The sequence below is a fragment of the Harpia harpyja genome, chromosome 20, assembly GCF_026419915.1.
Source record: "Harpia harpyja isolate bHarHar1 chromosome 20, bHarHar1 primary haplotype, whole genome shotgun sequence".
Lineage (NCBI taxonomy): Eukaryota > Metazoa > Chordata > Aves > Accipitriformes > Accipitridae > Harpia > Harpia harpyja.
This window is the reverse complement of record NC_068959.1, coordinates 1,837,633-1,861,466: the sequence shown is the minus strand read 5'-3', so window position 1 is coordinate 1,861,466 and position 23,834 is coordinate 1,837,633. Positions and strand designations below refer to the sequence as shown.

Sequence of the window (23,834 nt, the reverse complement as noted above, 5' to 3'; positions counted from 1 at the left end):
CTTTTCTGAGGACATGTACAGGTTGCTTCTTATTTTAGTCTCTACGATGTCCAAGTCAATCAGTGTACAGCTAATTACCACTGTGGCTACAGCCTTACTTAGGGTATAATCCCACCTCAATGGCAAGTAAATCTATGCCTGTCATCAGGACAGCTTCTTACTGGAGAGAGATTCTTAGTGCAAATTGTGAATCTTGTGGAGAGGTGAAACCAGGGAGTCTGTCAGTGCCTGCAGCTCTCACTCCAGCCCCTTCAAAGGTATCTGTGTTGCAAGGAACCTGCATTCTCCTTGTGTCTCCGGCATTTGTCACTCTCTGAGGTTATTCCTGTCTAAAATCCTTTACCACTTCTGCCTCTCCTTCAACATGAGAACTGTGATGTTCATTCATCTCGCCAAGACATGGGTGAACTACCTACTACTGCAAAAACAGAATACAGAAAAAAAAAATCCAACCTGATTATGCTACTGAATAATAAGCATTAAGGCATGTATTTATGACTGAGTATGCAGTTCAAAACCATGCCCTCAGGTTTAAACTCTTGCAACTCTCTGGATTTGCAGCTTGGAATCCCAGCAGGGCTGATTCAGCCTTTCTCATCCTAAAGCTGATATATGTAAGTCTCATCAACCTTAGGGATTGATGTGGGTAGTTTTGTACAAGCCTGACTATAGCTGAACTGCACACGTTGAAAATAAAGGTTACGCAGGCTGGAAAGTCTCTCAACCAACGTAACATTCCATGCAAAAGCTCTCTGAATAAACAAACTTCTATCTCTGCGTAGGTTTCCTACGCGTGCTTCTTTTGGAATGAGATTTCAAATCTGCGACGCCATCTGCTTTATGTGGATATGAAGGATCTGACGGCGCTTTCGGAGGAGTTGGCCAACATCTCGTGTTTGCTTCAGCTGCGGCGCAGCACGTCGCGGCCCTCTTCTCTGCCGGCAGCGTGGGCACGTGCTGGCACGGTGACGACGTGGTGGTGGTGGTGGTGATGATAGGCCATGGGTGTATGTGACCAAGGCTAGGTTGGCATGGCTCAGGACGGTGCCGGTTTCTGTGGGTGCTGGCCCCGGCGGGTCCTCGCTGAGGCGGCGTTGTTTTTCGACACGCGTTTGCGTCAATTTTCTGCCTGCCTGGGTTTCTTTAACACTTTCTGTGGAAGCTTTCACTCCGAATAATTAATTACACGTGAAGTTTCGTAACACAGAGCACACGTAGCGCGCGCAGCTTGTGGGGTTACTTCTGCAGCTCCCACAAACTGCCGGGGAAACCTCCTGCCGGCCCGCAGGCACCGGCTCTCCTCTCGCCCCGGAGCTGGGCACAGCCGGCCGGCTCCGGCGCTGCGTTTGGTCGCCCTCCGGGCACTCAGCGGAGCCGGCCCGGGGTCACCCCACCGTCCAGCGTTGCCCTCAGCCCCCGGGCCGGCTCTCGCTGCCGCCGGCCGCGGCCCTTGGCCCGTCCCCGCGGGCGGAGCGGGAGGCGGGCGCGACCGAGCGTGACGGGCGGAGGGGCGGGAGCGGAGCCCGCAGCGAGGAGCGACCCGGCTGCCGCCGCCGCCGCCGCCGCCTCCGCCTCCGCAGCGCCCGTCGGGAGGCGGCCGGGCAGCGCCGCCGCCGAGCCCCCCCCCCGCCCCGCTCCGAGAGCCATGGCGGCCGCGGCCGCCGAGCCCAGCAGCGGCCGGTACCAGCAGGTGAGGGAGGGCGGCGGTGGGTAACGCGAGCGCCGCGGCTCCGTAGGCCGCGCCGGGGAGGACGGGGCGCCGGGAGCCGGGCGGCGCCTCAGCCCTGGCCTGAGGCCGGGGCGTCTCCCGGAGCGGCGGGCGGGCCTGGGCCGGGCCTGCGGGCGCGGGGGCCCGCTGTCCCGCTGCGGGGAGAGCGGGGCGGTGACCGGGCCCGCGGATCTCCGGGGCGGAGGCCGCGGCTGCCGGCTGGGGCGCGGTGGGCCGGGCCGGCGGCTGGGGAGCGGTTCCCCGCCGGGGCCGCGCTGCCCCAGGCCTCTCCCCCGGGGCCCGGTGTCTGCCCGCTCCCGGGGCCGGCCTCGGCGGGGAGCGCCGGGCGGAGGGGGCCGGAGCGACCTTGCGCGCAGGGTGCTGTCCCCGCAGGGTCAAGTTCCTCTCCGACCCCCCCCCCCCGCGATGCTGCAGAGACGCGCCGCGGCCTCTGGGTTCCAGCCCACAGGTCAGCGAACTTTGCTTGGACTCTCCCGAGGAGAGAACTTGTTCCGCGTCGTCTTGAGATGACCCTTAACTTTATTTCATCTTTTACGCGTGGTTCCCTCTGGCTCAGCTTGAAACCCCCGTAGGCCAGAGACTGTCCTTAACGAGCTCCCTTGTAAATTTGGGGTTGTTCTTCCTTCCCTGCCTCCTGAAGGAGAGGACGTGTTTTGTCAGGAGTATCGGCCTCGCAGAAAGGGTTCGGGGTCGGTTGGGCCCCGCTGTGTGACCCAGCTCCTGCTGGCGCATGTTCCTGACCTGCAGACGTGGCGACTTCATTACTTAAAGTAAGGCAGAAATCATGCAAAATGGTACACAGGTCTCTCCTGCTTAACCGAGGTTCTTGCGAGAAATCGCTGTGGTATGGCTTTGCCTTGGTAGCATTTTCAGCGTGGGTAGGCTTGCTCTCTTCAGAATACGAGGTGCACCTTCCCAGTGGGATAGAATATTAGTCTCAGCATGACAGTTGGAGGGCTCTGGTTTTTACATAGTAGAAATGTAAAAGCTAAGTAAAACTTAGGCTTTTTTTTTTGTTGTTGTTCTGTGCAAAACAGATGTGTTCCCTTACAAAGACAGATCTCTTTGTTGTTGTTCTTGGAAATAATAGGTACAAATAACCAGGCCTTTTTGTTAATTGCCTTTCCCATCAGAGTCCTGCCGTTGGTGTTGACCCCAACAAACGTCTTCACAAATGTCGTTTACAAAGCTATCTAGCTTCCTGTCTCATCGCCTTGAGCCCGTGGAGATAGGTGACAAAACGTGCTGAAGGACGCTATTGCGTTGCTCTTCAGTGACTCTCTACCTGACGGATAAGCACAGTCCTGGTTTCCTTAAAGAGAAATGTGTAAAGCTGTCATTTTGCCAGATCCTGCTAACACATCCAACAGACACGTAGCAGACACCGCTGTTGCTGTAAAGCATAACTCTGCGTGGTACTGCAGAGATTAGGGAGGCAGGCTGTGCCCCAAAGGATTTATACTGCTAAAGACAAACAGATAATGGAGGCTCGGTGAAACGACTGGTGTAACTGGAGTGCAGAATCGGAAAGCCAGGCATAAATATATTTACTTTTGTGTAGATGCTTAGAAATTGCTTTTTTTTCCTCGCCCTCTGCCAGAACCCTGGTATTTGTATTGTAAAGCGTGTTATTGCTGAACTGGCTCCTAATGCTTCTGTTGCTCCAAAAAACCCTGCAAGCTGTGAAACTAAAGATGCAGAGTTGCTATTTAGATTAAGAGGAGACGTGAGGGTGGGAGAGTCTCTCTGGCATAGAATGTGTCAATTTTTTTTCCATACATTGAAACGTAGTGTGTGTATGAATGTACAATTAATGAACCTACCATGTGCCAACGAAGAAAGACTTGTAGTTAATTGATAACCGTAAAGGCTAGAGCTGAATATAGTGAGTGCAGGTTGCCTGTAGAAATTCAGAACAAGCTCATTTAATCTTTTAAATTATTGGATTATGAGGCAGTGAAGGAGAACTGAGAATTATAAAACTTGGTAATCTAGGGGGGAGTAATGCGTTAGTGGAGTTTGTCACATAACTGGGCGGTTCCTGTACAGCTAAGTGTGATATACTGTCCAAGAATGCCAGGGTCGTGTAACCCCTGCTCCGGGAGGTGTTAGCCGTGTGTTGACCTGTGTGTAGGAGCAGCACTGCTGAGGTGTGGGCACGATTTGAACGTGTAAAATGTTTGTAGGATTCCCTGAGCGTGTGTACTTTCAGAAAAAAAGGTGATAGTTAATGAGGGTGATCTGAGGACAACAGAAATCAGTAACTGAGTTTGAAACCTCTGTGTTTCTCCTTCCACCCTGTTCCTCAGCCCGTGCTGCCCTGCAGATGGGGGGTGGGAGGGGGGGGAGCTGTGCAAACTCACAACCTGTGTCCGTTCACCAGTATGTGCACTGTTGAAGGGGTGTTCAGTGGCATGTGATTTATTTTCTAAAGCTAACTTTCTAGCCCTTGTGCTTTGCTCAGGCGTTAGGTAATGTGATATAAAAAATAGCCTGTGATGACGGCTTTGGATGATGTGGTGGTCTGATCTAATATACTGAGGAAGTGCAGCTCGATGAAGAAAAAAAGCTAAAACTCCAGAGAAAGGATCTCAGCTTCCCCTGGCCCCTTTCTGTTGTGAGCACAGGCTGGGGTGGCGAGCGGGAGCCGGGCAGAGTGACCAGGGCAGACTGCTGGTTTCAGTTCCTCCTCTGCAGGCCGGGTGACACGGGGCTGTGCTTGTTGGAGGTGGGAACGGGAGATGTTTGGGAGGAAGGAAGGCTGCAGCACGCCCTGGTATCATCATTCTGGGTGGTGCTGTGTCCCAAAAAGGGACACTGGCAGGCTGTTGTCATTTAGACCTGCCTTTGGGTAAGTTACACAGGGATGTTGTTAGGATTAGGTGGCTTAAAGCCTTTTGAGCATAACCCCTGGATTGTGAGTTCAGTGACAGAACTGTGTTTTGACCTTAGAACAGAAACTAGCCTCCATTCTGGAAAAAATAGCCAGGCTTTTACTAGGTTTATTTACACTGTGCGTTAATGGAGGCATGCTTTTTACTTGAACCATTTGAAAATATATGTGATGTATATGAGTCATGTATTTTTCTCATATGGAGTAATTTTCCACCTGGAAAATGGTGGGTGTCTTAAATAATGAGGACACATTGCTTTTTAAGTGATATTTCTTCCTGTTCCACTTGTTGAAGGCTTACAAGGATCATGAATCATTTCGTAAGGGGAGGTGTCTGTGGGAAATGTAAGGAAGAAAGGCTTTTCCATTTGTTTGGTTTTCTTTCAGTGAAACTGTAGAAGAAATATATTGCTGAAGATAGAATGTGAATACAGTTTAAATCCATGAAGGACCACAATGCTTAATATCTGGGAAGGCTGGAGTGAAACTGAGAGGCAGATGTCAGTTGCTACCTTGTGTTTACCTTAAGCTGGTATTTAATTTTTCAGTTGAAATGGGCATGCAGATTGATACTAAAAGGTGAGAATATACCAAATCTTTTAATGTCAGCAGTTAGAATTAGTGATGTCAGTGGCTGTTCGTTTCCTTGGTGAGGTAGTGTGCAGAAGATGTGCTTGCTAAAGATACAGGCAACTGATAAGAACGGTAACGAAATTTGCGGGGTAGGTTGTTTTCACATTTTTTTTATTTTTTGTATTCAGACAAGTAGAATAGGAGATGTCCATTGACATGGAAACAATAAAGATTTAAAAGAAAGTTGCAGAGTAAAATCACACTTCTTGCACAGCCGCCACTCTTAGGTTCTGCTGCAGCTGATGGGGGCCACACGCTTTGTCTGATGCTGTCCAATGTCCAGCCCAGTCTGTGTTCAGGTGACTAAAGTCTCACTGTTCTGTTCTGAAACACCTGCTTCTGTAGGCATCAGTGCCTGTCAGGTGAGTTTGCAAGGTTTTAGTGATTCATAGTGAAAAAGTAGTTACAGAATTAAAATATATTCCATCTCTAAAACTCGAAGGACTTGGGGAAGACAGTGAAACAGTAGTAGTTCAGTATCATCACGTAGCCTTTCTAACACGAGAAAATAGCCTTGCGACAAACTTTTTAGTAAAATACTCTCTTGGATATCAGGATTGTGTTGGACTCTTAGTTGGGCTTCTTTGGTGACTTTTCTCTCATCACTAAAATTCGGCGGGGCTTCGAAATCCCATCTGGGAAGCAGATGTAGGAACAGTCCCTCAGGCTTTCAGGTTGTTAAGTGGCTCACAGATGTGGCACCTCTTTATGTGGGCTTGGCATCGCATTTTAAGACTAGCCATACTGAAAGCAAGTAGGAAAACTTCTGTGTGTGTGTGAATTCTTATTCTTCATCATTGGGACTAATAAGAAAAATTCAATATTAAGGTGTATCTATTCATTCTGTTTCTGCCTCCTCTTGTGAAATACCCAAATTTGATGTATGGTGGCACAATGGGATATTTTTTTTTCATTGAAGATACTTAACATTCTTCCTATGCCAATTAAAAAAATATTTTAAAATGCTTAAAAGATTCAGAATTCTTTCTGTGATATCTTAACGTCCAGAAAAACATTAATCTGATCCTAAATATTATGGTAAGGCCTTATGCTTTGGTAAGTGTATGAAATTTAATTACAGCTATCTAAGATTAAAACCTACTTCTTCAGTATTGAATGCTCAAATCTAAGGACAGTCTAGGCACAGGTTTGTGCTGGCCAAAGTGCTTGTTTGCAGCCTAGCCAGACCAGTATAATTGCCCGTTTGAGCAGAGGTGAGGGAATTAAATCAGCGTGTTTCCCAGGACTGAGGTGTATTTCCGTGTTGTCAGGCCCTTAACTGCAGTGAGTCAGTGAAGAACAACATCCTCGTGAGCACAAGCTGTGTTTTGATGGACATAAAATACGTTTTGATTTGTGTTTTTACCTTGGTAGCTGGGAGGGTCGTTGCAAACGTACCCTTCAGGCAGATGCTCCCACTGGTGTCTGGTCCTTGCCCAGTGCATCCCGCCATGTGGGTGCAGATGTGTGCTCGCTGCATGGGAGGGAGCTGGTCCAGCTGGAAAAAAAAAAACCCACCACATTTTTGGGGAGGGGGAGTGGAGGCACAGTTTTCAGCCCTTTATTAAAATGAAGGAGTAGCTCAGGTTGGCAGAGACCCCGGGAGGTCGCTCCCCAGAGCTGGGCTGTGCCCAGGGCCCTGTGCCAGGGAGAATCAGTTTCCCAGTGCAAGGCTTGGGCAGGAGCATCAGCATCTCCCGGTGCAGGGGGAAGGCAGGGGAGGGTTTGCTTAGACAGCGCGACTGCCAAGCGTGTCACCTACGAGCCGCACAGCACACACCGTGCCGTGCCTGGGCACGGGTAGCTGGGGTAGACGCACTGTTCGGGGCTGTCATTCTCCTTCGGTTAAATGAACTGGAAGTGCTTACGGGAGAAAACAGTTATTTGCTCATCAAGGAGAGGGGCTGATGCGCGTGGGTTGACTTGTCTAATAGCTTGTCATTATTTGTGCTGATTAATAAGCTGATATTAAGTTATAGGAATCTGCAACAGCATTGGGCAAAAGTTAAGATTTCAAATCAGGGTACATTTAAAGTGAAGTGTAAGTCAATAAAAACAATTTTCTTCTCCTTCAGAGCTGGCAGCAACTTCCACTTGCTTCCAAAAGGCCAGAGGTATGGAAGGAGAAAAGTTAGGGGGTGTTGCAATGGGAATGAAGTATAACCTTTTTGTGGGCAGGTTGTTGTCTTGCTGGAGTACTCTCAAATTTTGTAGTGATAGACATTTTTATTTATTTATTTTTTTCAACATTTGGCTTGCAAAGGTTATGATTTCATTGTTCTGAAAAAAATCAATCCTATCACCTTTTAAAAAAATATTGATTCTCTTTCTGTCATTAGCTTAAATATCTGCCTTTTTGAAATCTCAGAGAAACCATAGTAACAACAAAAATGCGATCTGATTAGGGTTGTCTTCATCCTAGAATTCCTCTGTGGGATTTCTGTGCAGTTCTACCTTGCATGCCAGAACATAAAAAAAGAACTGAAATGCAGTAAACATGGATGATATATGGCTGAGTTTAATATATTACTGGTGATATATTGCTAAGGCGAAGCTTGTAGTAATGCTGATTCAGTGTAAAGAATATTTGCATGCAGCCTAAGGACTTGGGGCAAGGGGAGGTTAAAAAAAAAGATCCAAAACTGTGTCAGCAGCCCATGTGCTAAGTTTAGAAAATTTGGAAGAGTTAACAAATACATTTATTGGAAATGCTTTCTTCAAAGTTTATATGGAAATACTTCAAACCATTTTGTAAGTTTCGAGCTTTAATGCTACTGTGCTGTGTGTATTTACATGTCGTATGTCTCAAGCAGGGGAAGTGGCAGACAGAGGCGATGTCTTGCTTAGAGCCAAGCTTCTGATGGTGTTTTTGGGAAAATAAATGTGCCTGGGTCTTGTCCTGTTCTATCAGGCAACTTTCTGTTGTTTTAGCAATCTGGTGAAAAAAGCACAGCCAAAGTTTTGTTTTAATAACTATGCATTGCTGTAAAGACTATTTTTTAATGCCACAAATACAAGAGTCATGCTTTAAAAGCTAACATCCATCAGTGACTCAAAGAAAGAATACCGCACAGCCTCAGCAAAATAGACTTCAGCCAAACACTGCTTTTATCAGGTTCTCTGGGTTCTGAAGACTCTCAGCAGTGGCCCAAGGGGGAATTGCCTGCAAACCCGAGCAGTGCAGCCTTCCTCGCTGTGCGTAGCCTTCCTCGCTGTGCGTACCTGGCGCTGCACAAGGCAGATGGAGCACACAGGGCCAGTGCTGCGCAGTGCAGGGAGCTGGGCCCTGCGAGGTCCGATGACTCATTCTTCCTGTCACATGAACCCTTACTGCTTTGCTAATAAGCACTTAGTTGAATTTTAGATGCCTGGAATCATTAAAAAGGCTGGAAGGCATTTGTGTACCTTGTCCATTAGAGGAAAAATCTGTTTTCTATATCTGTATACCTCCTACAGCCTCTAGCTCAACTTTAAAAAGTAACTGCATTTTTTGTGTCATTACCTGAATTGTAATGGTTTGAAGCCAGCAGTAAGTTCAGCTTGCTTTCTCCCACACGAGGTAGTTGTAAGAATATGTATTTCTCTTTACCATTGAAAGAAGAACCTTGTAAGCTTTCCAGTGGTAAGAATTAATATTACACTTAACTATCTGTGTCCTCTTTTGTTTCATCTCTTCCAGTGTTGTCACATCTAGTGCTTTCCTTCGCCCTCCTTGGTGATTGTACTTTTAGGTTGTATATGTCTTCTTTCTTACAAACATTAGGGTTTTAATTTCTGCCACCCCCTCACTGGGCGAGCCAGTAGTGCAGGGCATGCGGTATCCAGTGTGTCCCTAGTGTGTCCGAGCCTTTCCTCCTTCGTTAATAGACTGGGTCCTGCATAGGCAGAAGACAAAAAGGGGAGGACTATTGAATTTTCATGGATAGACTGAAAATAAGCATGGTGGAGCATTTTCTGAGAATTCATAGACTACAGAGCTGGGAGAGACTAAATCAGCTAGTTTGACTCTGCATTTTACTGGATTATCCCTTAGGTTGCCCCTCTCATGCTGTGTGCAGGCTGCTCTTGAATTTCTGCAGCAGTGCTCTTTTTTTTTTTTTTTTTTTTTTTTTAAAGCTTATTTTAATAGGCAATTACTTCACAAGTTAGTTTGCATTTTCTTCCAATGACTGAACTCCATGGGGTTTATAAAATAAGGCATTTTTGTTTCTTGGTAAGGGCTCACGCTGAGTTAGCTGGTTTGAAAATGATGAAGATGCATTGCTGTCGTGGGAGTCGCTGCAGCTTATCGTGTTAATTGCTTGGTGCCCTGAGGCTAATTAAAGCTGCAGGCATCGAGGCAGGTACCTGCCACCTCTGCCCTGTGTACCCTACGGCCTTGCTCCTGGGGCGCAGAAAGGGGTTGATTTGGTGTGGGTTCGCATCTGGCCGGGGGCCAGCATTTTACGTGTCTCCTGCTGACAGCCATAGCATCTGTGCTAGGAGGTGCTCTTGGTGTAATACGGATTAAATTTTCATCTGGATCACTTCTCCTTCTTCAAGGAAGTGGTTCAGTTTTGTGCCACGTGGGGAGTCCTTATCCAGAAAGCTTGGGGCTGACCAACTCCCTCTTTTTTTCTTTTTTTTCCACCTCTCCTGTTCAGAAAATGTGAATGGGGAGAGCATGGAGGCTGCTGTTGGAGTAGCAAGGTGAGCTTCATCTGACAGTGAAACAGAGTGCAGGGCTGTGATGTTCTGTTGTTTTGGTACAGCTGGAGTGGGTGATAGTGCTGCTGAATTTTTTCCAGTGTTTCCCAGTGTCGTTTCTTCCCTTTCCCCCTCCTGGCTGACCCCTTGGACCTGCCAGCAGAACTGCTTGTGCCATCATCGCCTGCTAACCCAAGTCATTTAAGCCTTACTAGGTTAAACTCCTTTAACAGCAGGTGTGTTTAAAATCTTTTTGACATAACTGGCATAGGGAGCTATGACACACCAGCTGTGCCGGCAGGCTGGGGAGGACGGCAGCCTCCACGCCAAGGAGGTGGAAAGCCAGCAGGGACATTGTGTCTGGCCGCAGTGCAACGAACCACCGAGTTGCAATTACTCGTTCGGTGCATGCTTGTGGTTGTGCAGCTGATGGAGGTGTGCGGCTGTCCAGTTAATGGCAGAGAAAATGAAACAATCCGTGCTCTTCTCAGCAAGCTTGTAGGACTTGGATGTCTCACAGTTCAGACATGCAGCTGTGGTTTGGATGCAAATTGATTGAATTGCACTTCAAACATCTGAAAAAGTTTTGGCTTTGACTGTCACAGAGGACACAGATGTCGTCTGACCTTTGATCTTAGGCAGCAAAAGGAATGAAAACACAAGGCGCAGAACAGTTACGTATAAAACAAGACCTTCATTTAGAAGTGTGAGTTGATTTGGTTTTGGTTTGGTTTTCTTTTTTCCCTTGATAATACATACAAGTAAAATAAGAACATATTCCCACCCCCTGCATCAAATGCTTGGGAAGGACTTGAACAGCAACATGTCTCTCCAAAGAAAAGAAAGCAAAATATCATGGATGGCTTCAAGAGTATTAGCAGGGCTGTGCAGAAGGGATAGTTCAAGAAGATGTTAAGGAAGAAGTTGCAGGGTTGCTGCTGTTTCGTGTTGATTACAGAAGAGGGTGGTACCTCTCTGTTCAAGCCAGTGGTTCAGTCCCAAGGTGCTTTTTTGAAATGAGTTGTCTTTCTGCATCAAAACTCAATTTCTTTGTTGATGAGATGATGAGAAATGGAAAGAAGAAAAAAATTAAATGGCAGCTGATTTGTAAATTCCTTTCTGGTACATTCTGCTTTGAATGCTTCTGGCCTGGTATTGCTAGCTTCGCTGATCAAAGCCTGCATTTGCATACCTGCTTCATGCAAGTGACACTGTATATTTGGTAAGCTGTATGGTTATTTATACAGAGCCTGTGGGAAGCACTGTGCACAAAATAAACTGTCTCCTTTTCAGTCATGCAGTGTGAAAGGTTGAAGGGAAATGGCAAGATCCATACTTACATCTATCGTTATGTAATGTATCCATGAAAAAAACCCCTTCCTTAGCAAAGCCACAGGCAGCAATGGAGTCTTTGTTGGGTATCTCCTGTTATTTCCTTGACTGAAACAGATGCAACTGCAGCTCCTAAGCAGTGTGAGCTGAGGAATCTGAGGAAGTGCCAGGGAAATGGAAAGATACTGAAAAGAGGTATGCTGTGCCTTGTTGAAGTCGAGATGTGTGAGGATACTATTTAAAAGCACATTAAAACTAGAGGTGTCATATTGATCATTTCAAGTGGGAGTACTTCGATATGAAGCAGAGCAACTGCTTGCATGCCCCATGATGCTGAGGAACCGTCTTCTTCCAGAAGACTCTGCCATATGCAGTCAAAACTACAGAGGTAATTTCACAGAACTCGAGAAACCCTGTTAACCTCTCTTGTGTGGGGGTCTGTTCAGTTGCAGAATGAAGAGGAGCCAGGCGAGACTGCACCAGTGGTGAATGATGCCCCTCCACCTTACAGCAGCATTTCTGCGGAGAATACAGGTAAATTTAACCGAAAGGAAGTAGCTAGGTTTGCTCTCTTGTTCTTTCTTACCTCCTTAATTGTTCTTATTGACGGATGGCATTGCAGCATCCTTACTAAGGCTGCAAAGGATCAGAATTGATCCAGAGACACTATTGTTACTTGTGGTTTAGAAGATGCATTTTGGCTACGTTCATCTGATGTCATCCCATCAAGTGGTGTTGAAGTTACATTTCACAGTGTTCTCAGTAGATTGAAGACAATTAAAAATCAAAGTGCTATGAGGATTTGTGGTTACCCTCTCATTATTTGGCATTTGGATGATGCTGTGCTCCTTCCAAAAAAGATGTGTTACTTAAAAGGGATTAAAGAATTCACTCTTCCTGCAGTTTTCAGTAACTAAGGACTTGGTCATAAGGATTATACTTCTTCTGAATCATCATACTGTCATGTCGCTAATACCTTTTAGCAAACCAGCTTGTTTTGTGTTGGTTATGTATCAGAGTATTTTGGCTTAGGTAAATCTTCTCATTTTTTTCCCTCCAGAACTTTCATAGTCAACCGTTCGAATAAGATTTGTGAATCAAATGCAACAACATACTGTCAGTCTCTCAAACAGCCAGCCAGCCTTGGATAGAAGTTTGAATATTGTGTTTCTCAAGCTGCCTATTGAGTGTCCTGCCTTGGCACGCTAACTGTAAAGAGGTCCCATTAGTTCTGGTTCCTTAAGTGCATCTCAGCAACTGGGGCTCAGAAATGCTATGTTTGATTTTTTTGTTCTGATCCCTTTCCCCTCCATCAGAAAACAATCTGGAGTCTCTCTCTGGAAAAATTGGTCATGAGTGGCCCAGGGCTTGCAGTGATCCTTCTTTGACTCACTCAAACCACTTGGATTTGAAAATATGACTACTACTGTTTATTGAAGTCAGGAGGGACACAGCATGTATCATTGTTTTAAAAATAAATACAACCAGGCATGTTAAAGTAGTGCTCTGCGTATTACTCTATGTTAGATAAGGTGCTCCTGTGTTTTTTACTTTCCATTTTGGGATGGCAAGAGGCTAGAAGGGTGGGGAAGGGACAGGAGGGGTAGGCTTCAACAGTCTGGGCTATTGGGGTCTTTTGAAGTCATCTGAAACGCTTCTCATTCCCAACACAGTGTTCTTAAGGAACTGACAAGTTATGTTCCATATAACTTTTTTTTTGCAGCTTATTTTGACTACAAGGATGAGTCAGGATTTCCTAAGCCTCCATCTTACAACGTGGCCACAACACTGCCTAGTTATGATGAGGCGGAGAGAACCAAGGCTGAAGCCACAATTCCCTTGGTTCCTGGAAGAGTGAGTACGCTTGGCTGGCTGTATGTCCTTCACATTTCTTGTGTAGAATTTATTTTTTAAGTTTTCTGGGGTGGTGATATTACATATTCCCAAGAGTTCTGTGGCTAATTTTGTTGGGTTTTTTTAAATTTTCCTCTGGGCAGCTATGATGATGTGAGACATCTCAGTAATGCCAGCATGTGCTATTCAGATTAGTTTGGCAAGCTGACAGAGGCATGGTACTGAATCTGTGTGTGCTGTCACTGTTTTGTTGTGGGCTTTTTTACCATCTAGCATATCTACCCTTCATACTCCTGCTGCTTACTTAGTTGACCTTTCCAGAGTTAGTGTAGCTGATACAAGGGTGATAAAATGTCTGACAGATGATATTTTGTCAGAATAATTATTTTTTTATTTGGTTTTGGCTTTTTTCAACATTATCTCTTTCAGCCTCTCCCTCCACCCCTGCTAGCATTAGATGTCCACTGCTCATTATGATTCTTCATAGAAGCCAAATTCCTTGCTGAGATGATAAGTTTAATTTTTTTTATGAGTAGGGGAATTCTTTACAGTGAGAAGAAGAATATGCTGGATCTTGACCATCTTAAAAAAAAATTAAGAAGTACTGCCAGTGACTTAGTATTGCATGCTTTGCATCATCTCAGGGTGAGAAGCAGGAATTTTTCCTGCTTGTATTTGTAGCCTTTTGAGATTTAGGATTCCACCCCCCTGCCCCATGGGGGGCTTTCCTTAAATGTAAACAAAGCATTTTATATCCCTCCATTGTACACTGCTTTTAGAGGGCTATACAGTTTGCTGGCCCTTTGTTGAAGAGCCACGTGCAGAATTGGGATTGCTGTATGGAGTGGACTGACTTAAATTCACCCGCGTCTTCTTTCCCTTTGATTTGCAGGATGACGACTTTGTGACACGGGATGACTTCGACGACACCGACCAGCTGAGGATAGGAAATGATGGCATTTTCATGCTAACTTTCTTCAGTAAGTACATGGTGGAACTTACTTTTTTTCAGGCAGTCACCCAAAATAGCTAGAGTTATTTTCACACTTATGTTTATGCAGCACAAGGAAAAACCTGTGTGCAAGGTTTTTATGTTGTTTTGTCCTTGGAATATAAAGAGGGCTTGACCTGCTGGTTTTCTCCTGCTTTCTCAGTGGCATTCCTCTTCAACTGGATTGGATTTTTCCTGTCTTTCTGTCTGACTACTTCAGCTGCAGGACGATACGGGGCCATTTCTGGGTTTGGTCTGTCTCTTATTAAATGGATCCTCATTGTTAGGGTAAGTTGTGTAGTGCAAAAACATGTATGTAGACACTGGTACTCTCTTTCCTTAGCTCGTTTTTATCTCACTTATACTGAAATTAGTTATAAATTCAGCTTTTTATAACAAAATAGATTTTGAGCCCCTTATTCACTGAGAGCAGAGCTTTTTCATCGTTCTGTTCTGTTTATATGCTGGAGTTATTATTGTAATAAAAGAGAATAAAGATTGCACACCCAAGTATGGTGCACTCTGACAGAGCCACTGTATTGGATCAAATTGCGTTTGTGTGTTGAGCAGTAACAATGATCTGATCTTTGTAAAGCATTTATCCAGATAAAGCAAGCCCTGCCGTCAGCACAGCGATGTTTGTTTCCAGTATGATGTTCCTTAGGTACTTCTCGGGAGAAAAAAAAAAAAAAATATCTAAAATGTGGGATAGCCGATGAGAAGAGGGAAATAGGGACTTAAGAGGTGTGAGGTTTGCTCTTTGCTGGAGGAAGAAGAGGCAGCCACTGCTTTGTTTCATGGATGGGAGAAGCCCGCTGGTGCCCTCTGGTGCGACGTGCCTGCGGCACAAGCAAGAGGGGATCAGGAGGAAGCATGCTTTTCAGTTCTGTTTGATTTTTCCATAGAAACTCTGGGCATATCCAGGCTGTTAAAACACCCACTGTGCTCCCCTCCACCAGAACACACAGGGAGAGGAGGGAGGTGACTGATTGGAACTGGTTTGTATTATGGGAGCCTCAATGCAAAGATAGGGCACAGACCTCTTCTCATAGAAGCGGGAAAGGCTGACATAGTATTTTTAAAACTTGGAGGGGGAGAAAGAGAAATCTTTCTGGGGAGAGAGAAAAAAAAAAAGGATATAGATGTGCTGATGCTGGAAGGAATGGAAAAAAAAAAAAGTCAAACTATTTTTTGGAGGGACTGTGAGAAAATATCAGAAAAGCTTTATTTGGAGCCCATGAAAAGATAGGAATTATAATTTGTAAATGCAGAATCTGTTAGCTTTTTCTGTAGAAAATTAAGATTCTTGGGGTCATCTTGTAATGGTGTTAAGAACTGTTTGCTGGATTAAGGGGTGTGACAGAAACAAGTGACCTTAACTGTGGATTTGATTTAAACTTTGATAATAAGCTTAGCTTTTTGTTAGGTTTCTAAACTTGAATAGAATGAAAACAAAAAAATTATACTGTATTTACCACTGACACGGTGAACTTCAGTGCTCTAGTAGTGTCAGTGCCTTTCATTCAATAGGCAGTTATTTTCCCAATAGAAAATCTTGTCAGAGGGTTCCACAGATCTGGGATTTCTTTTTTCACCTGTGCTTTTGTTTGCTATGCTATCCAACCTTACAGTGTAATTAACGTGATGCACTGCTGCAAGCCTGATCTTCCCTTTCAGAAACTGCAACTGTGGTTTATAAGCATCAAAGATATGAGGGAAAATAGGAGTATTTGCCCAGTAGTGTCTTTCTGCTCCACTGATTGCAAGAGTTTATGGCTGGGTATTGAATCTGTTCCATTTCTCTTGGTTAGAGTTGGTCTGATGTGTGTATGCAGCGGGCTTTATTTGGTTACTGCTGATATTACTGAGAATAGGTTTGTGTTCAGAAACTTCCATGTGCTCTAACTTGTATCGGTTTTTTGTTGGTTTTTGTTTTTTAGTTCTCCACCTATTTTCCTGGTTACTTTGATGGCCAGTATTGGCTTTGGTGGGTCTTCCTTGTACTAGGTGAGTGTTTGTTTGGGGGGGGAAGAGGGAATGCACGCTTAAAAACTCTGTGAAGTGCAATTAGGGCTTTTGTGAGCATAGCTTTACTGGCTATTAAAATACATGTGTATAGATGTAAAACCGAAATGTAACCCTCAGAGTACTCCTCCTCTTACTGAATGCCTTCTAGGTTTTAAAGGTACACATAAAAACTATCCTTTTGTTGTCATTTTTTGGTGGCAGCATCCTATTTATCATCCAGAAGAAGTAAAGAAGAGAACGATGCTTGTCTTCATAGTAACTGATGTTGTATCTGTTCTTATATCTTAAATGGAAGAGGGGGTTGTGGTCTTTCTTTTTTTCTTTTCTTTTTCCTCCTTTGAAAGTGACTAGATCTCATTTGGAGTCAAAAGTTTTGTGTTTGCCTAAGGAAGTTTGTTTTTGAGATTGCCTGAAATTGAAAGATTAGGTGTAATTGATTAAAAAAAAAAAAAAAATTCTTGTATTTAAGCAGCTGTTGTGCATCGCAGTGACTTAGGTCCCCCATACTAGTAACTTGAGTTGAACTGCTCCCTCTCTAATTGAAGAAGCAACACCTGTGTTAACTGGACAAATGTGTTTCTTCCATCTAGGTTTTCTGCTGTTTCTCAGAGGATTTATTAATTATGCAAAGGTTAGGAAGATGCCAGATACTTTTTCCACTCTCCCCAGAACCAGAGTTCTCTTTATTTACTGAAGGTAAACTTTCTACTTTCCTGAATTTGTTCTGTTTTGGTTTTAACTCTATTTAGTGACACTTTTAGGCTAGACTTTTCTTTGCCTGAATATTTTTAGAACACAAGGCAGCAGAAGACAGTTGTTCTTGATATCCCATATGCAGCTCCTGTTTCTACAGAGTCCAGACTGACCTGGTGGGGAGCAGAGGAATACTTGACATTTCTTCCTGAGTTTTTGCTTTGAGGAATTGTATATTCATTAGATTCCATGACTTGCATTGTAAGAACAAAATCTCTGCCCCTTGGTAATGCACTGTATTTGGCAAGTGTGTCTTTCAGAATAAATCACATGCCTGAAACACGTGGTATGTCCTGAACATGAGTAAAGGTCACAAAATGTTGTTAGAAGATTGTGCCAGTGTCTTTGGCTCATGTCCCAGAAAGAACAATTTGTCTGAATTTTGCATGCTGTTTGAATTTTCTGCCAAGTTCCTGAAGAAATTAAACTCTTGCACACCTTTGCTCTTTGCAAACCCCTCCCACATACTTGAACATACTGTCCTGCCTGAACGTCTTTCAATAACCTTAATGCCTAAAAGTCTTTCCCTTTGAGGCTGAACCTTAACATTGCTGCTGCCTTAATGGGACTTTAAAGAAGGAGGCTTAAGTAGTTGAACCCTTCTAGCATAATTTCCTGCTTACAGCAGATAATGGCCTTGCATTAACTGTCCCTCCCTGAGGGGAAGGAAATCCTGTAATAGGTTGCTTCCCAGATGGTGAGTGCAACATGATGCTCCCTTTAGAAATATCGTAATAACACTAGATTTCCCCAAGACAGGGTTGAAGCAATTGCAGCTGGAACAGTGGTATAAAGAAGCCAAACAGACCCCAGTTTTAAATTGGGGGTCATTAAATTGTTCAGATTTTAAAACTGAGGCTTGATTTTTCCAAATGCACTTTCCTTTTATTAGAAACTGCAAATTGCGTAAGATTCTGCTTCATTTCTAGCCTGTAATGAGAACGTGCTACACAAAACGACCATTGTGCAGTGTTTTCCAGCTTGAGTTTTCCACTGGTGATAGTGTGTAAAAATAGTTCAGTCAATTTATTTAAGTGTTTCAGTTCTGTTTAACAAAGTTATGGTTTATGACCTCCTCCAGGATTTGTAATATCCTCTCAAATTCCTGCTGAGTCACCAGAGGGTTTATTTCCCCCAGTTGTATGGTCATGTAGCATGAGTGTTTAAGCATCAGCTTTATCATCTGTCGTTTATTCTCACTGAACAATTTTTTCGATTTTGCTTCTTTACTGAAACTTATTTTTTCATTTATTAAAGGAACTGTGTGGTTTCTTGTTCCGCAGGCTTTTCCTGTGTTTGGAATTTGAAATGAAAATTTTAGAGACTTTGCTTGTGAGGATGGAGGTGTAGAGGGTTTTTTAAAAATTTTTATTTATTTGTTTATTTTTTGGTCATTTTAGAGCTTTGAAAAAGCACTCTTTTAGATACATTGAGATAAATGTCCAGAATAATTTCTAAATATTACAACTTTGATAATTCCCCTGAAAATAAATCTTTAATCCTAAATTCTGATCAGGGGAACCACAAAAGACTTGGATTTTCAGTGTATTATTGTTCTTAAGATGAGATTTCCTCTGCAGAGCATAATGAAAAGGGCATGGTGAATGATCATTTTCATTTTAGAGCAGGGATAATTTTTAGAAAATTAGGAGGGGAGGAGGAGAGGAATAATTAGTGCAAACCAGAAAATCATAACTGGTAAAAATGAATCTAATCGAAAGCTTGGTGTTTACCATTCAGCCTGCGAGTGCTAGTAATGGACATTACCCTTGGCAGCATCTCAGCAGAGTACATCAGCTGTGTGACAAGTGCAAGTGGTTTCTGTTGGATCTGGGGTTTAAACAGTTCTGGCCAGTATGGCTGGAGTAGACGATTTATGAGAGCTGATGTCTCTCTCATACCAGAACACTTGACAGAAAGATAGAAAAGTCATAATCATCCTGAGTGGATGCAGCAACTAAAGACCAAGTCAAATTTTGTTCTCATAGTGTGAATGCAGTGTAATTTCATACACCTGTATGTTTTTATGCCAGTGTTTCTAAGAGCATTGTCTGGTTTAGTGCCTGTTTTCCCCTACGGAATTTTAACTCTTCAGAACTGTAAAGTATGCACAAAACTGCTGAGCGTTTTGCTAGAGTCACATCATTGTGTACTGAGATACTTTATAAGCCTTTAGACATCCTGTACTCTTTGTGAAATATATCCTTCTCTTATCCAAAATAACAATCTAACTATAGTTACAATATTCAATATCCTTCTCTGACAGATGTTTTCTGGCAAATGTCTTCCTGCGTTAGTGAATTCTCCCTCAAGAAGCAACAGGACACCTGCAGGAAGTGAATCAAGACTCTGGAGCAGAAGAAAAAATAATCACCTGCTTTAAAATACATAAAAAAATAAAAGTACTGTTGGAAAAAAAAAAGGAGAAGCATTTCTTTCTATTTGTTTCTAGGTGTAAAATTTTAATAATTAATGCAGAATTCTGTAATCATTGAATCATTAGTGGCTAATGTTTGAAAAAGCTATTGCAGTCGAGTCTGTGACGTGCTCATAAAGCCTTATCTAGGTAGTTTCTGTAGTGATTTCGGTAGCATGAGCCCTGCCCCTGGAGCCAGCAGGGGACAGGCTTGCTTTATTTCCTCCTCCATCCTGGGAGCGGGTTTGGGCTCTGGTCTGTCCTGTACAGCCTGCGTCATGCTGACGGCCCGAAGGGATGATCTCAAAAGTTGAAGCGATGGCATTGCTATGGTTACACGCCTTTCTGCTGCTTAAATCCAACAGCACCTGTGCTGTCTGTGGCTGAAAGGAAAAATGGGTCTATGCGGTACAGATTCTTGAGGTGTAATTGGGAGAGAGTATGATTTTGAAGGTGGCACAAGTATTAATTTTTTAATAGTCTATATTCTCAATGTTGTAGTATACTTTACTTTCATACTACCTACTTTTTGGACTATATAGGGATTTTCACAGTACACATCGGTAGTGTAAAAATGAAAGATCACATTGCAACTTTGTATAAAAAATTACCTTGCAAAACAAAGGCCTTTTTTTTGTTTGTTTTCTTTGGCTTGGGACTTTTGAGACAATTCCTATCATACCTGTAATTCTTGCTTTTATAATTTGTGTTAGCAGAGACTATGATGCGTTATAAATGTAGATTTAATGTGCACTTTTGTGCTTTCTGCCAAGTGGTAATTCACTTTGGAGTTTTACTATGTTAAAACTGTAAATATAGCAGAACATTAATAAATGTCACTTATGTAGCAATTTTTGCTGTAGAGCAGTGTTTAATTTAGTTTCAATGCTTTATTGCACCTGGTTATTGATTACAAATGCAGATTATCTGTGGGAATTTCATTACTTTTCCATAGAAGGTGTAACACAAATCTCCACTTCAAGGTGTTTCTCTTCCTTTTTGTAACCAGGTTTTCAAACGCTGAGACCATCCTCGGTGCCAGCCTGGTAGGTCAGGAAGTGGCGATTCCATACACTTTTTGGGGGTGTGTCGGGTTTTTCGTACTTTCACGTGTATAACTTACTTGCTTTGTGAAATGGTTTGTCTGTGGGTTTGGTTCATGGCTGAACTTCTCAAATGTATAGTCCTCACAAACAAGCAGTTGGGGCTGACAAAGATAGATGGAGGTTACACAGAGACTTCCTTTTTAAACAAGAATAAGCGTACGCAGAGAGAATTATTAAGTTTATCCTGCAAGGCAAAATCTGTAGCATTAGGGAACTCTGAATCACATTTGCCCAAACTTGGTAGATCAGCCTTGTGTTTACTCTCTTGGCATCTGGGCCTTATTTGGTCTTGTATACTCAGAGAACTCGAATATTTAGCATTCCTGTTTCTCTTCATTCGGTGGCCTGAAGCTACAGACACCTACTGCTCCATCATTCCTCTTCAGTGAGCAGTTCTGGGAGCCCAGGGGAGGGATGTGCTGCCGAAAGCGGGTGGGTGACGGGGTCTGAAGAGACCCGCATTTGTGTTTGGTGTGGGTTAAACACTGACTCCAAGCTCAGATAATTATTTTGGGTCTGTGACAGCTCAGCCACTTTATACCAAGTAAGTGGCAGGTCTGTGGTCATCTGCAGTGACCAAATACATACCTTTGGCCTTCCTGCCTGCATTTTGTCAGCCAGGTTGTTTTCTCCTTCCAGCGTTGTAAACCTCTGAGCAGGTTCAGACAGGATTCAAACTTAAATCTCCCAGAAACGGGTTTCATCTTTTGATTGTGGAAAACAGCGTGCTCCATCCTTCCCCGGAGCGGGGAGACAGCTGGATTGGCTCGGCCCTTACCGTGGGCAATACTTGTGATTTCCATGGTGGTTTTAAAATGCGCTGCCTCACACGGTAACCTTTGCAGAAGACCCAGCAATGTGTGATTTTCCTGAAACTTGCTTGGGTGGGAGGGTTTGCATCGCACCTTTTGTACTGCGTGCACCTGAAATGGCACCTCTGAAACTTCAGCATCACATCACTGCTCCCCTCTCCCTTTAGATTTGCTTACATTTCGATAACCCCAGGATTTCTTGGACTGCGACCATCTGTCTGAGTCTCACTCAGGCTGGGCTGTGATGAGCACGTTGAAATGCTGCGATGCAACCTCTGAGCGAGGGAGTGATCTGAACGAACACGGGACCTCTCCCTTGGCCATCGGCCATGGAGGGGATAAGAAATGCGAATAGAGATTGAGACTCTCTAGCAAATCACCCTAAATTTGATAATCTCACCATTTCTACGCAAGAAGTGTCAAGCTCTCTAGTATTCCTTTTAGCTAACTGTGCCTGGAAGAGGGATGGAGGCTTCGTGCGCTGTTGAGGGTACGTGCTGGCTGCGGAGGGGCTGCCGAGCTGCTGTGGCTCGGCGGGCAGAGAGCTCCGGCAGACACAGCCGTTCCTCCCTGCCGCCTGCCTTAGGGCTTGCACTTGGCCCTGGCCCAGCGCTGGCACATGTTATTCCATGGTAAGTCTCAAAATGGTTAAACTGTTTTGCATCAGTAACAGTCTTATGCAGAAAAGCTTGGCTGTGTTACAATGGAGTCACTTTTTTTTTGTCCAAATACCAGAATTGTTTGTACAATTGATTTTTTTAAAATATTTTGCCATCATTTGAAAGTTGCTCCAAGGTTTTTTTTCCAGGTATTGTAGGAAGTGCATCTTGACATCTTATTTCCAGTTCCCATGAAAGAAGGAAAAGCAACCCGAGGGGAGAAGGATCAGATAAAGGGGGAACAGCACGTGCTGGAGGAAATCAAATCTGCCTACAGAGAAGGTAGGACCGCTGCGGAGGAAACAAATGGGATCTGTCCATTGTCCATGCTCTTCCGCCTGCTCCGATGGGAGCTCGGCCTCCAGTGAAAAGATTGGTGCTAATTGTCCGTGGCATCCATGTGAAATAGAGGATTAAGCTGAGGAATAAAACCACTAAATGGGAGCCCTCCCAGTTACTGAAGAAAGACTTTTTTCCCCTCTCCTCTTGCTCTAGCTAATACACAATTATATTTCCAAGAAGTTGATAAATACTGCTGGATTTAGGAATGATTTCTATAAACCTTTTTGCTTTAATGCAAAAGTCCTTTCTCACAAGAAAAATGCTGCAGTGAATTAATCGCTTTGTGTTTTGGCCACACAAAGCCAACGACTGACTCATTTTCGGTGGCTTCACTTGTGGAAATGATTCATGGGCTGGATTACCATGACCTCTTCTCTGGGCTGGTGCACTCTCCTCTTTTAAGATACTTGTGATGGCGCAAGGGACGGCCCGGAGATCCTGAAGCAGAGGGTGGTAGGAAGCACCTGAAAGGGCCAGAAAATGTAATTCAGCCAAAAACTCCAGCCTAGCCCACGCCAGCACAAGGCTGTAGTGCCTCCGTGTACCCAGACCGTGCTTGGAGGGGCTGTGGGACTCGCTGCCATCTTTTTACATGCTGAAGTAAGTTTTGTAGTACCTGCTGCTGGTTTTGTTGCCTCGTGTTTAAAAGATGGCATAGCTTGAATTGGAAGGAAAGAGAAACAAATGTGTTGCGAAAATACGTACAATAAGCCAAACCTCGTGGCAGTTGGATTAATGAACCTTTTTAAAAACTCCTTGAATGCAAGGCCATTTTAGTGGTGATACTTATTACTCATCACATAAAACATTTCACAGTGTGGGCACTGGCAGGGTCGTTACGCTCACTCAGACCTGTCCTGGTAACGCCTGAGTCCATCCACTGTTCCAACTTGCAAGTTTACATCAATTCAGCATCTGTTTCTCAACAGTAGGTCAGTAAAGATTTTCATTTTAGGTATCTCCTTTGTCCAAAGGGTTGTATTAGGAGTCATCCTTATCACATGTATTGCTGAGAAAATATTATGGTGAGAGTTACCGTGACCTTGGACAATGAGGAGTTTCTCTCTCCTGCAAATAGTTCTTAGCTGGTTTCCTTGCGAAATAATTGTGTAGCATTTTTCAGATAATCTCTTGCATGCAAACACCAATGAACTTTTTGGTGTTTCTTTTAAATTCAAACCAACAAATTCATGTTCAAAGTATCAGCTGGGTGTGTGATATTTGCAATTTATCCAGTCGGGTTGTGTTTGCTGTAGAGCAGCAGAGCTCCTCTGGAGCAAGGAGAGTACATCAGCTTTGTCCCAGCGGCAGAGCGTGCTGACTGCGTGCAAGCGTCTGAGCCTCGTGCCCAAGTGCCTTCTGGTCCGTGTGCTCTGTGAAGAAACTTTAATTAACTTCCTAGGTTTGCTTTACCTTCATGAGTCTCATAAACGTATGAAAATGCAAGAGAAATTAACAGGGAAGTTCATGGTTTTCTCTTTTTTCCTTAACTGTTGGATCTCTGTAGCAAGTTCCCATTCACGTGAGGTCCTGGCCATGAGCGTGTGTGTGCAGTAACCACTGCCCATCCACACCTGGGCTTTGCCCGGTGAAAAAATTA

The 23,834-nt window shown here is 44.1% G+C and overlaps 1 protein-coding gene across 1 annotated transcript; it reads left to right on the top strand.

The window, feature by feature from the left end:
- Nucleotides 1-1,204: 1,204 nt before the first annotated feature.
- Nucleotides 1,205-20,166, top strand: NDFIP1 (Nedd4 family interacting protein 1). The gene is made up of 8 exons (XM_052816470.1): nucleotides 1,205-1,690; nucleotides 11,720-11,807; nucleotides 12,997-13,127; nucleotides 14,020-14,107; nucleotides 14,282-14,406; nucleotides 16,059-16,125; nucleotides 16,737-16,842; nucleotides 19,166-20,166. The coding sequence occupies exons 1-7, from the start codon at nucleotides 1,646-1,648 to the stop codon at nucleotides 16,838-16,840; spliced, it is 648 nt and encodes a 215-aa protein (XP_052672430.1). The 5' UTR covers nucleotides 1,205-1,645; the 3' UTR covers nucleotides 16,841-16,842; nucleotides 19,166-20,166.
- The last annotated feature ends 3,668 nt before the right edge of the window (nucleotides 20,167-23,834 follow it).